This window comes from Podarcis bocagei (assembly GCF_964188305.1).
Source record: "Podarcis bocagei genome assembly, chromosome: 8".
Taxonomy (NCBI): Eukaryota; Metazoa; Chordata; class Lepidosauria; order Squamata; family Lacertidae; genus Podarcis; species Podarcis bocagei.
Window position 1 is genome coordinate 54,437,661 of NC_138133.1, and position 15,631 is coordinate 54,453,291.

The window sequence follows — 15,631 nt, forward strand, 5'->3', positions numbered from 1 at the left end:
AAGCCTGTGCAAGCAAGCCTTATCAGTTCATCCACTTGTCTGAGGAAGAAGTGGATGCTTGCCAGGGCAAAGAGGGGCTATTGCTATGGCATCCTTCTCAAGTGCTTCTGTGGATAACTGCAGTTTATACTGACACCCGATCATGTTTTATTTCCTTTCCACCTAGTTCTTCATTGCCGTGAACAACTGTTTCATGTGTAAGCCTGACCACCTTACTGCTCATTCCCTAATCTAGATTATTAAGCAATAAGATAAATAGTACTGGTCTGCTCTATATCTTGAGGTGCCCTCACTGCTTAGCTCCTTCCACTGAGAAAAAGAAACTGTCCATTTATTCCTATTCTCAGCTACCTGTTCTTTAAACTCAGTTTTCAATCCAAAATGAATATATCTATGGTGCTCAGTGACCAGGAGAGCATGACGAGTGCTAGACAAAAACAACAAAACATTTAACTGACATAACTGCGTTTTCTATTAAAACTGTGACTAGATTTACTCCAGAGCCTTGGTCAAGGGACTTAGTCATTTGGGTTTTATTGAAATCTAAATACTTTTTTTTAAAAAAGTGAGGCAGCACTTCCCTTTGCCAAGGCCATGTTTATCCTCATGTAAGATGTGTTTAAACATTACTAACCTTAATCATATTTACTACCAGTTACTTGGGACAGAAGTTAGGATGTCAGATGTGCACTTTCCCAGATCCCCTGGATCCCATCAATGTGGCTACTCTCCGATCCTTTGTAAGGAGATGGGATTTAATCAGGGTGCTTTTCCTCCCTCTGAACTCACAGATTTCATTTACAGAGAAAATGACTTCTAGTCCAGGTGATTTGTTAAACTAGATGGACTACAGCTCATGTCAAGCTTGCAGGCACCTGGTTTGCGACTGAGAAAAGGATGCTGGACTAGAGGGGCCCTTGGCCTGATCCACTAGGCCTGTATTACGTAGGAGAGCGCTCATTTTACATTCTGATAAATGTGGATGGAGCATCTGTTAACACAACTGCAAGCCTGCATTTTACTAATCAAAGCCCAATCCAAGTGCACATATACAGTGTATACAGTGGTGCCCCGCAAGATGAATGCCTCGCAAGACGGAAAACTCGCTAGACGAAAGAGTTTTCCGTTTTGGAGGTGCTTCGCAAAACGAATTTCCTATGGGCTTGCTTCACAAGACGACAATGTCTTGCGAGTTCCTGCTGGTTTTTTTTCCTTCCCCCCTTTTTTCTAAGCCGCTAAGCCGCTTATCAGCTGATCCGATCAGCAGATAAGCCGCTAAAAGCCGCTAATAGCGCTAATCCGCTAATCCTTCAATGGGCTTGCTTTGCAAGACGAAAAAACCGCTAGACGAAGAGAATCACAGAACGGATTCTTTTCGTCTTGCGAGGCACCACTGTGCTTTCATAGTTAAAATCACAAATTTTAAATCACAAATGCTATTACCCAGAAGTGTGCCATTGTGTTCACTTCCATAGACTTCTGTATCATTGCGTCTGGAGAGTCCAAGAATTTCTTTCCCGTCACAATGCCAGCATTGTTAATCAGGATGCTAACATCACCGACTTCTTTTTTCACCTAGGACAACAACATCTTATCAGAGGATGTTTCAAACTATGACAAATTTTAATAGTTAAAAAGAGAAAACCAATGTCTGTACATGACTCTGCATATAAAGGGATTTGCATGATTCTTCATATTGTCAAGATGTTGTTCTCTTGGTTTAACAGTTTTTGTAACAAAGCCTCAGTGTTCTCAGGCTGGTTTTTCTAAACCATTTTTGCATGCCAGTTCTTTTAACATATTGTTTAAAAAAAAAAGAAGCCAGAATCAAATGCTTCTTACAATTAAAAACTCCTACCCCTTCAGAATTAGAAGCACTATAGCTCCTTTATGTTAAGGTATAAAACTGTCTTACCATTTTTCAAGTAAATATTTTGCAAAATGAAGCTAGATTTTTGGTCACTGTAAGAACTGATATTGGGCAGTGGTTTGAACTAGAGGTGGATGTTGAAACCCCACCCCCCTTCCTCTTTCCCCTAGCAGGGCCTCCTCTGACTTCACAGATCCCAAGAAAGAGAAAGCAGGGGATTGAGAGAGGAAAGAAGGGTCCACTGAAAACACATTCACAGCTACCATTTCTCCACTTTAAATTGTACCCTCAAACCACTTTGGTAGATTTTCAGAGTGACAATGGATTCTACATCTATAAGGATTCTTTCACAGTTAACATAAGCAAAGCAAAGGAAACCATTTTCATGACTGCAGTTTCAAGAGACATCACTTAGGGAGGGCATGGGCTTTGCATGCAGAAGTTCCCACACATTTATTTATTGCAGAGTGTCTAGACTGCCTTCCTGGGCACAATCCCTTTGTCTAGGCCATGTACAAGGTTCAACTCTAAACAGTCAACACAATTTTTATCTCCCCTTTAAATATTGGCAAATGGAACAGGGCCCCATATAGTTTGTGCCTATGTATATAGAACTGCACTGTAAAATTGCCAGTCCTTGATGCCTCCACTGAGAGGTTCAGGTAGCTAATGAAGCAACATACTTCTACTGGAGATTAAAAAGCTGCTCTCAGATTAGACACCAGAATACGAGACTTTCTGGCCCTGTGCATACATATCCAAACCAGAGAAATTGATGTGGGCAACTTCTCACTTTTGATTATTCATCAGGGTGTGTGACATAAAAAATAATCGAATTAGTACTCTTGAAAAAGCAACAAGCCAATCTCTCCCACACATTCCTTGAAGAGCTCTCTCTCTCTCTCTCTCTTCACCTGTAAATGCCTGTTTATGTGTTTCTATGTAATCCCCAGGTGGGGCAAGGACCTCCCAATGGAATGATGCTAATCAGTGTGGTTAATAGTTCTAAATATGAAGCAGTCATGGAATTGGAAAAACAGTAATTCACCCTATGGATGTAGAATATCCACAACAAATGTAACAGAAGCCTTGAGTTGCCTGTGGCGAGAGAAGGTGTCTAATAGCAGCAACTCCTATACCACACGGGTGATTATTACACCCAAGAGCTCAAAGCATTGGTTGCATTATGATGTATTAAAAAAACCAACAACAGCCAAACGTAATTATGAATGAAGGTACGTTTGTTCTGGTTTGCCTCATTACTGTTTACCTTCAGGGTCACTATTAAGCTGCTCCAACTCTTTCAAAGGACTGAAGAAGTGAATAGTTGGAGCAGCTATGAAGAATAAACCAAAGGGTTGGTAGTATCAGGTTGATATGGTGGCTTCATACAAATGCAGCTAAGCACAGTGAAGCTGTGTTTATGGTTGTATCTTGCAACACATGAACATGCTGCAAGAGCATATGTGAAACTGAGGACTAGATAAAACGTTATGCAAAATAAAACTCCACTTGCAAAACAAAGTTACCTGATCTGCTACTTGATAGACCTCCTGCCTTTTGCTACAGTCACAAGTGTAGTTGTGCACTCTCGCAGCTCCATTTTTCCTTGCCAGTTTGGCTGTCTCTTTGTTGCCTTCTACACTGATATCCCAGAGTACCAATGTAGCTCCAAGACGAGCAAACTTCAGAGCCATCAGCCTTCCGATTCCGCTTCCAGCTCCCGTGATAAGCACTATTTCACCAGTCACATTCTTCTTCCGCACAGGGATGAATAATAAGACGAAACTCTCCAGTGTAAAATATACTGACAGTCCAATGACTCTGAGTGTTTCCAGGAAGAAGTTCATCTTGGACAATATATATATATATATATATATATTTCAAACTAGCTGTTCAGTGATTAAAAAGATGAGTTAGATTCAACTGCCGTGAATAAATGTCAAGTTTTTGAGTGTGTGCTGCCTAGGAAAGCTGGAAAAGAAGTAAATTGAAACATTCATGATCATCAGGAATACAAATGTAGGAAAAGAGTCCATAAAGAAAACAAGGACCTAAGGAAAAGAGAGGAAACTGAGGAAATCAGCACACTGTGCAATGGGGTGGGGTGGGGTGGGCTCACACAGAACCACAGGAGCAGAAGTTGTTGTTGGCAGGAACAGCAAAAGGCAGGACAGAAGTGTGATGGACAGCAATACTGCTTGAAGAGGTAACAATGTCAGCAACCAATACTTTTCCCAGCATAGAAAAGTAGAGAAAAGCTGAAGCTGCTGTTTTCCTGACTGTCATGCAGTTTTTAAAAGCTTGGGAAAAGAGAGGTGGTAGCCCTAGGTTCCAGGAACACACAAGGATTGTGATCTGCTCTTCTTAATAAGAACTGCATTGCAAACTGCACAAACACATGATCTAATAAACTAAGTGGCAGAAAGCCTGTGCCTTCAGTTTTTAACAGTAAATTTTTAGCCCTTATGACTGAAGGGGGCCACATAAGGATTTGAGCAACACAGATCAAAGAACCCAAAAAGGATTCAAGCATGGGCGTAGCGCCAAGGGGGCGCAGCTGCCCCCCTAGATCAAGTAAAACAATAGAAATACTTAACTTACCAATCACTTTGGTTCTGCACCCCCCGAAACAAAAGCCCTGCCCTTTCCAATAAAAATCCTGGCTATGCCCATGGATCCAAGTGAAACTTCCCACCACAAAGCATCTCCAAAAGGTCAACAGAATTATGTCCATTAATATATCTTTTGATAACTGACTATGAACAGATTAGCAACTCAGCAGCTCTAGTTTTTGATCCAGTCTTCTTTCATTACAGTGGACTCTCGGGTTACGTACCTCTCTGGAGACATAATCTTCGGGTTGCGAAAGTGGCAAACCCCATAGAATCATAGAGTTGGAAGAGACCACAAGGGCCATCGAGTCCAACCCCCAGCCAAGCAGGAAACACCATCAGAGCACTCCTATAGAAAACCTGGAAGTATTTTTTCGGGTTTCACTGCTTTCTCATGGGAAGAAGTGCTCTGCAGATTTTTCGGGGTGCACATGGACCCCCGGAACGAATGAAATCCATATCCAGAGGGTCTACTGTATATTCTTTCATTCTTTCACTTAATTATATTTGGATTAGCTTGCGAGATATGGCCAGCCAGAGGCTCATGCATCTTGGCCTCAATTCAATGTGTGCTCATGTAGCCCTGAATACATTTACTAACCACAAATTAAAATGTCCTGGGTTTCAGCAGTAAGTGCTTCCAAGCTACCTAAATGTTTACTGATATACTGCCTGCTGTCTCAATTATTACAAGAAAATTCTCACTTTTCCTCAGACTGCAAAACGGCTTTTCAAGTTCTGCTACTTTTAGAGACACAGTAGAGTGACAAAGACGTGGGTGTGTTTTACAGAAATTCATTTGAATCTTTGCAATCTACCACCATGTATAAATTATGGGTGTTATTTGGTTTACTACTCATGCTTTCTGGAAGGACCAACTTGGTTCAATCCAGTCAAAATTATGCACTTTTGATCAACTCAAGAAACTTGAGCAAGTGCAATCGTACACACAGTTTTTTGGATGTGAGGTATTAGTAGACTGTTTTGGTCATTGTTGCCATAGGCGCCGACTCCATGGGGCCTGAGGGGGCCCGAGCCCCCTCAAAAATTCGTTTGGGGGGGCTCCGCCCCCCCAATAATCTCGGGCGCCCCTCCAGCAGAGCGCCATCGTCGCCCCTCCCCCAGCCCAAAACGCACAGGGTCAGGCTGCATGCCTCCTGCCCTCCCTCCCGAGCAAAAGCTCCACCCAATTTCCTTCGGAGCTGATTAATAGGCGCAGCACGCTCTCCCCTATTCGCTCACGAGGAGGCGGCGCCACTTTATTTGCATATTCATGAGCTTATTTATTATTCATAAGCTTTCATTTATTATTCATTATTTATTATTCATGGGCTCCCCCAATATTTTTTATAAGTCGGCGCCCCTGATTGTTGCTGTCTACAATATGCCAAAAGCTGAGAAACTGACACTACATGATATAGCTTCCAGCTACCCACAGCCTGCTTCCCTTTCAGGACATACATGCGTACCACCATCTGCTTAAGTAATCCCCCCCCCCCGCATTAAAAGAAGAAATTGCTACACAACTGAAGTCAAAGGAACCAACAAAGTATTTCACTTTAACTGTATCTCAGCCAAGAATCCTTGGTTTGTCAAATAAAGCCTACTTTTGCGCAAAGACCACTTTGGGCTGAGCCTGGAATAGATAAGCTCTACCTCATAAAAAGCGATTTCCCAAGGGTTGAACAATCCCTTGCTAGAAACATCTTAACATTAAGCTTGTGAAACATGGATCACTTATAAATGCCATCTCCAACTCCTCGAAAGATTCGATCAACGGGGTCTCCAAAAATGTTTACATATCACTTGGGAAGACAGGCGAACTAATACTAGTGTATTGGAAGAAGCAAAGATCACCAGTGTTGAAGCAATGATTCTTCAACATCAACTTCGTAGGACTGGTCATGTTGTGCGGATGCCTGATGACCGTCTTCCAAAGCAACTACTCTATTCCGAACTTAAAAATGGAAAGTAATGCTGGTGGTCAACATAAGAGGTTTAAAGACTGTCTTAAGGCAAGTTTTTAAAAATGTAGTATAAACACCAACAATTGGGAAACACTTGCCTGCGAGCTCTCCAGTTGGAGAACAGCCTTTATTAAAGGTGTCATGGGCTTTGAAGACACTCGAACTCAGGACGCAAGGGAGATACGTGCTAGGAGGAAGGCACGCTTGGCAAATCCACACGTGATCTACTCCCACCTGGAAACGAATGTCCCCACTGTGGAAGGGCGTGTGGATCCAGAATTGGCCTCCACAGTCACCTACGGACTCACTGTTAAAACTGTGTTTATGGAAGACAATCTTACTCAGCTACGAGTGATCGCCAAAGAAGAAGAAAGAAGATGATAGCGACGTTACGAAACGCCCACCTTGACGTCTGCTCTAGAATTCGGCCTCACGGAGGTGCTCGCGACTAGCTGTCATGCAAGTCGGTTTGCATCCTACGGAGAGGAGTTCCCCCGCTGCCACCCTTTCCGGAACCGCGGCGACGCCAGGACCCGTTTTGCCACCATTTCGGCCGAGCGCAGCTGCGCTTCGGCTACGAGGAAGCGGTGACGTCAAGAGAGCCGGCGCTTCCAAGAGCTGCCCGACGGCCGTGCAAGTCCCCGGCCTACAGCGCGCGCTGCAGCCCAGCAGGGGACCCTCGTCCGAGCGTCGCATTTCCCCAGCCACCCCTCCGCGGCCCCGGTCAGCCAGAAGGACCCCGGAGGCGGCGCTCCTCCCTATGCTGCTCGCGGCCAAATGCGTCAGGGGCCAAGTTCTGCCCGTGTTCTCTCTCTCTCTCCCCCAGTCGCCCGAGCCGCGCGCGCGCCTGCCTGAAGCCTCTCGCCTTACCGCAGGCGACGCTCCTCCGGCTGCGCAGACGACCTCGCCCCACAACAAGCTGCAGTCCCGCGCTATAAAGCACTTGGCCAGCGCACGCGCCCCGGGAAGGTCCCACCCACTCCCCCGCCGCTGCTCCCGTCTCCTCCCCTCCGGCCAAGGGCCGCGGTTGTTAAAGAGGCAGCGATTTCCTGGGCTGTGTGCAGCCTCCGCCTCCGCCCTCCTTAGTCGGCTACCGGCCAATCTCAGCTGCCTCCGAGGGGGCCAGGAGAGCCGGCGCTGCTACTGTGCCGCCTCCCTACACATTGGCTACAACTTCTCCCGTATTTTGTCGCTTGTGAAGAAGAAACCTCAGACTCTACACATGCAAACGTAGGAGCAGAGGGTGGGCTGGGTTGCAGCAGTGCGCTCTATGTGGGGCTTCCCTTGCCCTTGGTCTGGATGCTGCAGCTAGTCTGGAAAGCCGTAATGCTGCAGCACAATTGCGGACAGGAGTGAGGCTTTGCCAGCATGCATTGAGCCCAGGCTCATAGAGCTAAATTGCTGGGGTGGCATTCCAAGTTTTGCAGTTACATTTTGAGCTAAGTAAGTGAATCCAAAGGGACGCGGGTGGTGCTGTGGGTTAAACCACAGAGCCTAGGACTTGCCAATCAGAAGGTCCCCGGTTCGAATCCCCGTGACAGGGTGAGCTCCCGTTGCTCGGTCCCTGCTCCTGCCAACCTAGCAGTTTGAAAGCACGTCAGAGTACAAGTATATAAATAGGTACCACTCCGGCGGGAAGGTAGACGGCGTTTCCGTGCGCTGCTCTGGCTCGCCAGAAGCGGCTTAGTCCTGCTGGCCGCATGACCTGGAAGCTGTATGCTGGCTCCTTCGGCCAGTAAAGCGAGATGAGTGCCGCAAACCCCGGAGTCAGTCACGGCTAGTTGCCCATCTAGTTCAGCATCCTGTTCTCACAGTGGCCACCCAGATGCCTGTGGGACAGGGCTGGCCCACCCATGAGGCAAGGTGAGGATTCACAGGGGCAGCAGATCTAGCCTCCAAAGAATGCATTGGCTGATGCTGCTGTGCCAAGATGGCAGTGACAGCTGCAGTGCTGGAAAAAGCTGGGCATAATTTGAAAAGAAAATAGCCAGGAGCCAATGCAACTGGTTTCATGTGGTTTCATGTGCTCAAGATGATATGCATTCCCTGATATGTATCTGTGTGCGCAACAGAAGCGTCAGCAAAGTAATTAAGATCACCAACATGAAACAATTGTTTTTAAGCAGAGTTGTTTTACTTGGCATGCACAAAACACTCTGTATTTACACATGATAATACAGGTTACATGAAGGCTTTTCTCTCTTTGGTCCCACAGGGGCTTTCTGTACTCCAAAGTCCTTGTTGAACAAAGTCCACATGCAAGTTCTAAGTCCGTTTGCATAGAGCCCTGCAAAAGATTGGAGCTCTCTTGCCCTGAAGTCTGTCAGTTCTACAAGCAGGGTGGATAAAAATCAATGATTTTTAAAAATAATAATTAAAAAAATGGATTTTTAAATTTTAAATTGGATTTTTAAAATAAAATACTTTTGGAGGAAAAATCTTTCTAAAGATAGCTTTCTATTTAAGTTACATTAGAGTCCAAAGGCTATTCATCAGGAAATAAGGATTTGTTTTAAGTTTTTCATGTGTGCTAAAACTCAGTCTAAGTTTTTTTTTTAAAAAAAACCATTTAACCACATCAGTTAACAAACATGGATACATATGCTATAATGTTATTGTTTTAATTAAATAAATTGTTTAAATTGTTATTAAGGAAATGATTATTTTTCTCCTTCCAATAAAGTATAACAGAAAAGTTGTCCAAATATAAACAGTTAACTTATTAAACCTCACAATAATTTCATAATTATTTGTCTATGTATTTCTAATAGTATAATCAAATCAGTAATTTTTGATATAACTGTAAAAACTACTCTGAAAATTTATTATTCCAAAAATGAAACCTTCATCTGGTTGTAAAATATTAAGATTATACCAGCAAGAATGAGTCTTTCTGTAAAAAGGATTTAAATCAAGTCTTACTGACTAGTGATTTAAATCAAGTCTTACTGACTAGTAATTTAAATCAAGTCTTACTGACTAGTGATTTAAATCAAATCCACCCTGTCTTCAAGTTTTCTTCTCAGACAAGCTCTTTGCATCAGATAACTCCACAGTTCTGCTATGATCCACCACCATAATCTGAGCCAAATTATACACAGATATACATGGAAACACTGATAAGGAAGTCAGGAGATTCCGGCAGGAGCATCTCAGAAATGACTCAGAAGGAGCCAACTCTTTCCTTGCCAATGGACTTAACCCATTCACATTCCTTAATACTAACATTAACATTCCTTAACATTCTCATGCCATGTGGTGAATCATTTCTGAAATTAAGGAGAGTTTCAAAAACAGGTTCAAAGAAAAAAGAAATCCCAGTAGATTTGCCCCTGACCATCCCTGTGGATCTTGAGTTGTGGACACAATCCTGAGATCGCCTACCATAAGTGGAAAAGAGAGAGGTCAGTGGCAGTGATAGATAAATAGATATGCTTATGTGACATGGAATTTATTTATTTTTTTAGGGGGGAAAAGCAGTTTGGCTGTTTGAAAAATGTGATATCCCTATGACAAACTGATTTGGGGTTTTATTACAATCAAAGATCTTGTGAAATAATATTGAAAGATTATTGAGCTGCATTAAAAATCTCTACACAAATAGCAAAAGGAAACAAGACCTCTGATGTTAGATTGGAACTCACTTTCCCCTTCTATCTATCTATTGATTTGATTTAATTTATATACTGGCCTATACCTGGAGGTCTCGGGGCGGTTCACAGAACAATTTTAAAAAAGCATTTCAAATGACATATGAAAAGTTGCTATTGAATATTCGTTTGAAAATGGCTTCCTATCGAGGCAATCCCCCATTTATGCTGGGATTATATTCCGAGGTACCACATGCATCAATAAAATTGCATATATTTGAAATATCATTGGAAAATCCTGCAAACACCCTGTTCCGTCCCTGCCACACCTGCCCCTTTTATGACGGTTCTGTGACATTTTGGGGCCCTTGCCAGGTTCGGTTTGATGCACATATATGTGGTTGTGCACATATTGAATGCGTGTAAATGGGAGTGTGTGGCCTGTACTTAAGTAAGGGTCAACCTAGATGTTGCAAATAATGCTTCATTAGCAACTGTGTCAGCGTCTTAGAAAATACAGTGGTGCCGCGGGTTACAGACACTTCAGGTTACAGACTCGGCTAACCCAGAAATATTACCTTGGGTTAAGAACTTTGCTTCAGGATGAGAACAGAAATCGTGCTCCGCTGGCACAGCGGCAGCAGGAGGCCCCATTGGCTAAAGTGGTGCTTCAGGTTAAGAACAGTTTCAGGTTAAGAACAGACCTCCAGAACGAATTAAGTTCTTAACCCGAGGTACCACTGTAATACCAAAAGACAGGGCCATTTTTGACAAGACTGTAGTGCATGGGAAGGTTTCCATTTTGTTCCCCTGGCCACCATGTCAACAAAAACCATCCTTTTTAGCCGCAGGCAGAGAAGCTCCCATAGCAGAAAAGCCATGGGAGCCTTTCGCTAAGGCTAAAGCAGTGTGGAGATGATTTTTGTTTGGATCACAGCAGGGGACTGGGGATTGATTTCCATCAAAAGATTATCCAGCCAGTTCAGTCATTCTCAGAAAAGCCCTTGCAAGGGGGAAATTTGGGATATATCTGCATTTGTGTGGAAGGGCATGTAGATTACATGGAGCTGTCTTGTGGTACAGGGCTATATAGATATTGGAAGTATGTATTCTGCATTTCTTTTTCTATCCAATATTAAGAATGATTCTCTTCTAAAGTTTAGGATTTAAATAGAGCTCATTTCCGATTCAGATTCCCTTAGTACAGCTTTCCAGCATTGCTGGGACTGATAGGAATTGTAGTTCAAAACAGCTGCATGGCACCACGTTGGTGAAGGCTGCCTTAGTAACAGTATGCTTAAACACACACACACACACATTTTGACAAATTATGCTTCGCCTCAACAAATTATTATACTGCCATAATCCATTGGAGGGTGCTAGAAGCCAGTTTATATAGAAAATGCTTTTGTTTAGCTATTTCTGCAGTTATATTAGGTTATAAACCATGGAATTGTTAATCCTTCATATCTTCAGGACAATTAAATGTTTCTGAATATGATTTTAACTGATAACAAAGATTCATACTGGAAAGCCTCACTAGAGGATCAAATCTTTTATTGTAAGTATATGATGTCCCAGTTTTCAATAGGCTGAAATAAGCCACAATCTGTTTCCATCTTCACAGCAACTTGGTGTAATAAAATTACAGAAAAAGAAAAGCATTGCCAACCCCCTCCCTTTGAAAAAATCTATATGTGAGCTTTCTAGAACTAACAATATACCATATTTTTCGTCCTATAGGGCGCACCGGCCCATAGGACGCACCTCATTTTTTGGGGGGGGGGGGAATGAATAAAAAAAATTATTTCCCCCCCAGCTGCGGCTGCCGCCCCAAGCCTTGTGCACACCTGCCCGAAGCACGGGGCGCCCTCCGCTGGGCGCACGAGGCTTGCGGACACTCGCCCGAAGCATGGGAGCCCTCCGGAGGGCGCCCCGTGCTTTGGGCTGCAGGCTGCCGCCCCAAGCCTCGCGGCACCTGGCGGGACCTCCCACCAGGTGTGCAAGGCTTGCGGACACTCACCTGAAGCACCGGGCGCCCTCTGGAGGGTGCCCCATGCTTCGGGCTGCAGGCTGCTGCCCGCAAGCCTTGCAAGCCCGCGGGAACTCCCGCCGGGCTTGCAAGGCTTGCGGATAGCTTCCTGAAGCCTGGAGAGCGAGAGGGGTCGGTGCACACCGATGCCTCTCGCTCTCCCGGCTTCAGCGAAAGCCTGCATTCGCCCCATAGGACGCACACTCATTTCCCCTTCATTTTTGGAGGAGAAAAAGTGCGTCCTAGGGGGCAAAAAAAACGGTAGATGGGTTTGGATACATGCTGCACAGAACTTTTTGTTTTAATACAGAGATAGTACTTCAACAAGTTCCTATGCCTTCCTTGGTTATTTCCTCTGTCTCTGTGTATCACAGTATGTAGGGAATTCTGGAGAAATTCTTTCTCACAGAAGGTTTCTCACAGAAACTATGAATACTACCATACATGTATAAAAAACCCCCAACAACCTCCAATGTGTAAAACAACAACGAATAACAATTTAGGAAAAAAAAAACGTTGAGTACTTCCGCATTCTAAGTTTAGATCTCTAACCTGAGAACAGTGTGTGTTGAAATGAGACCTCAAAGAAGTTCAGAGTGTAAGGTCAGACATGATTTCACTGATTGTTGGAGATACTGCTCTCTTTTGGTTTCATTTCTCAATCTGAAGGTACAGTAAATGATCTCTCCTGGACCTTAGTCGTTTTGGAGGGGGATGTACACATTTTTCTACACATCTGGAAAAAACAGTTCTCATTTGTTCTACATGGAACAGAATAACTGCAATAGATCTTAATTTACTACTACCACTAAACATTTTATTTATAATGTCATAGAATTATTATTATTTTTTGGGGGGGGGATAATGACGGATGTCGGAAATCAAGCCTTTATCAGGAGAAACTGGCAGCTCTCCCAGGCACCCGGCTTGGTCTCCTGTTGACCTCCCTGTCTGCTTTCCCAGCAAGATCCAGGCAGAGGTCGCGATAGGCGATCCTTCTCAGCGTGAGAAGAACACACCCCTCTTTCCTGCCCCCCCTGGCAGGGGAAAGAGATAGACAGAAAACGTATTTTCATGCCTTTATTTCTGTCTTTGCAGCGTTACAAAAAACATGACTGCTCTCTTCAAACTCCAGCAGTAGAGAGACACAAACACTTCCTGTACAGCTCATATGACACTCTGAGCTAATTCTGGTGCCCTCTGTTTCCCACGGACAGTCCTAACATCATGTGATGTTTTCAAGCTAGCAGCAGCTTGCAGCTGCATTGCTTCTATATCGTAATAGGTTGGTCTTGATTTATATCATGGGTCCCTTGTAGGGTTGTTTAGAAAATAGTAGGAGAGACTTCTGAATCAGCCAAACCATTTCCTTTGTTAAGCCAATGGCATTGGTTGGCAGTTAAGCACTGCTGGAAGCTGGAGACACAGAGACATGTCTTGCTCTGTGCTAGATCTTTGCTGTGGCATCCCTGGAAATGTAACGGGAAGCAAGATCTGCTGGGGTGTTAGTGCTGTGAGCCATTCCATCCTATGCTCAGGTTATAAGTTTGTGGGGGGGAAAACCCTATAGTATCCTAAAGGCGCCACATTCTCCATTGCCCTTTATTCCAAAGAAACTAAACTCTAGACAAGACACCCCTTGAGTCTCTCACCACTTGGAGATTGGGTTGCATGCCATAATATTTTAACTCACCTGCAGTGAAGATTTTATTTTTCAGGGAACCTGCTATAATCAAGTAATAAACTCTCTAGGCAACTTATAAATGATTAAACAACTAGTTACCTCAGGTTACATACGCTTCAGGTTACAGACTCCGCTAACCCAGAAATAGTGCTTCAGGTTAAGAACTTTGCTTCAGAATGAGAACAGAAATCGTGCTCCGGCGGCACGGCAGCAGTGGGAGGCCTCATTAGCTAAAGTGGTGCTTCAGGTTAAGAACAGTTTCAGGTTAAGAACGGACCTCTGGAACGAATTAAGTACTTAACCCAAGGTACCACTGTATACAGCAAAAACAAGAAACACGCTAGAAAGAAAGAAAAGCCACCAGAAACAATCCTTAAGACAAGTCTAAACCATCAGCCATAGCAAAACTGGTTTGAAATAGCTACCTCAATATTAGCAACAGCAAAATTCACAAGCTTTCTGAATAGAATGAAAACCCACCCTGGTGGTGTTCCTCAGGAATTGAATAACACAGAGGAAGTGTTTTACTCTATGATCATTACAGATGAATGTATTTAAAACAGAGTCTCTTCTGGCATTTAATTGGCATTTAACAACAACACCTACCTTGAAAACATAAAGGCAACCAAGTACAACAAAGCATAAAAACAATACAAAATAATTAAAATGCCTGGCTAATCAAGAAAATCTAAACAGTAACTTCTTATGCACCTTCACCAGGAATATTTATGGCTGGGAGGGAATTATAATTACTGTATTCTTCCGTGTATAAGGCGACCCCTATTTTTGGGGACTCAAAATAAAAAAAATGCACTATGCACTATCTGTGTATAAGACGACCCCTTATTTTAAACTTCAGAAATTTAGGAAAAATTATAGTCTTATACATGGAAAAATATGTTATACCCTGGGTCCAGAAAGCACCACCTCTTTCAAGGTAACCAGCACCTTCCCTTTCTATAAGGAAGCATTCACCACCTCCTGATACCATCCGGTCAACTCCCATCAACTAGCTCTTACCTGATATTACTGGTTTATTTCAGCATTCATATTAGTGATCCTATTGTCTCACTATCCTCTAATTGCTACCTTACACCTGTCACATACAGTATTGCCTTTGGCATTTCCTTGAAATGCCATCCCTTTACAGGTGTGGTTGGCACACTATACATTTGGGCGCTATGCCAATGGAAATCCAGAAAGCAGGATTTGAGCACACTCCTGAGGTTTCCAGTAACTGGTATTATTCAGAAGCATGCTGACTCTGATCAGGGAGGCAGAGCATAGCAATCATGCACACACACATCACCACAACCTTGAATTGGCTGGACAAGGTGTGAGCAGAGGCGTAATGGGGCAGAGGTGGCTTACACTGATGTGTGTGGGGGTCAGGAATGCAACCCCCATGCAAAACAGTCATTGCCTGTAAGTTAGGTATTTTTGTGTTTTTATATTGTAAACTGCCTTGTGATCCTTGGATGAAGGGTGGTATAGAAACTATTATCATTATCATTATTATCATTATTATTTAGCCAGTATCCATTGATAGCCTTGTCCACCATGAATTTGTCTAATACTCTTTTAAAGTCATCCAAGTTAGTGGCCTTCACTGCCACTTGTGGGCGTGATTTAATGCACTTTGTGAATTAGTAATTTCTTTTGTCCCTTTGAAACTTGCAACATTCAGTGTCATTGGATGTCCACAAGTTCTTATTTCTCTGCCCACATCCTTTTAGACCATGCACAATTGCCTACACTTGTATGCTTTGGGTTACAATACAAAGTGCTAGCGGTAACTTTGAAATTCCTGAGATCTTCTCTTCCTGTACTAACCTGCCTGAACTCTAAGATCAGAATGAGAAACTTTTGTCTG

The 15,631-nt window shown here is 43.5% G+C and overlaps 2 protein-coding genes across 6 annotated transcripts in view; one reads left to right on the forward strand and one right to left on the reverse strand.

The window, feature by feature from the left end:
• Window positions 1-15,631, reverse strand: part of SDR16C5 (short chain dehydrogenase/reductase family 16C member 5) — a 42,273-nt gene that overhangs the window by 12,219 nt on the left and 14,423 nt on the right. The window contains exons 1-3 of one of the 3 annotated variants that reach the window (XM_081205072.1): window positions 7,323-7,458; window positions 3,400-3,762; window positions 1,444-1,575 (exon numbers count right to left, since the gene is read on the reverse strand). In XM_081205072.1, coding sequence (XP_081061198.1) covers window positions 1,444-1,575; window positions 3,400-3,720 — 453 coding nt within the window. In that variant the 5' untranslated portion in view covers window positions 3,721-3,762; window positions 7,323-7,458. Of the gene's footprint in view, window positions 1-1,443; window positions 1,576-3,399; window positions 3,763-6,856; window positions 7,013-7,322; window positions 7,459-15,631 lie in introns of those variants that run through there. The other 2 variants (XM_081205074.1, XM_081205073.1) reach the window with 2 other exon arrangements.
• LOC308593062 (uncharacterized protein) overlaps window positions 12,299-15,631 on the forward strand; it is a 63,430-nt gene continuing 60,097 nt past the window's right edge. For all 3 annotated transcript variants that reach the window (XR_014010667.1, XR_014010668.1, XM_081205283.1), the window contains exon 1: window positions 12,299-15,183. Coding sequence is in view for 1 of the 3 variants with exons in the window: in XM_081205283.1 (XP_081061409.1) it covers window positions 15,153-15,183 (31 nt within the window). In the remaining 2 variants the exon portion in view is untranslated. The remainder of the gene's footprint in view (window positions 15,184-15,631) is intronic.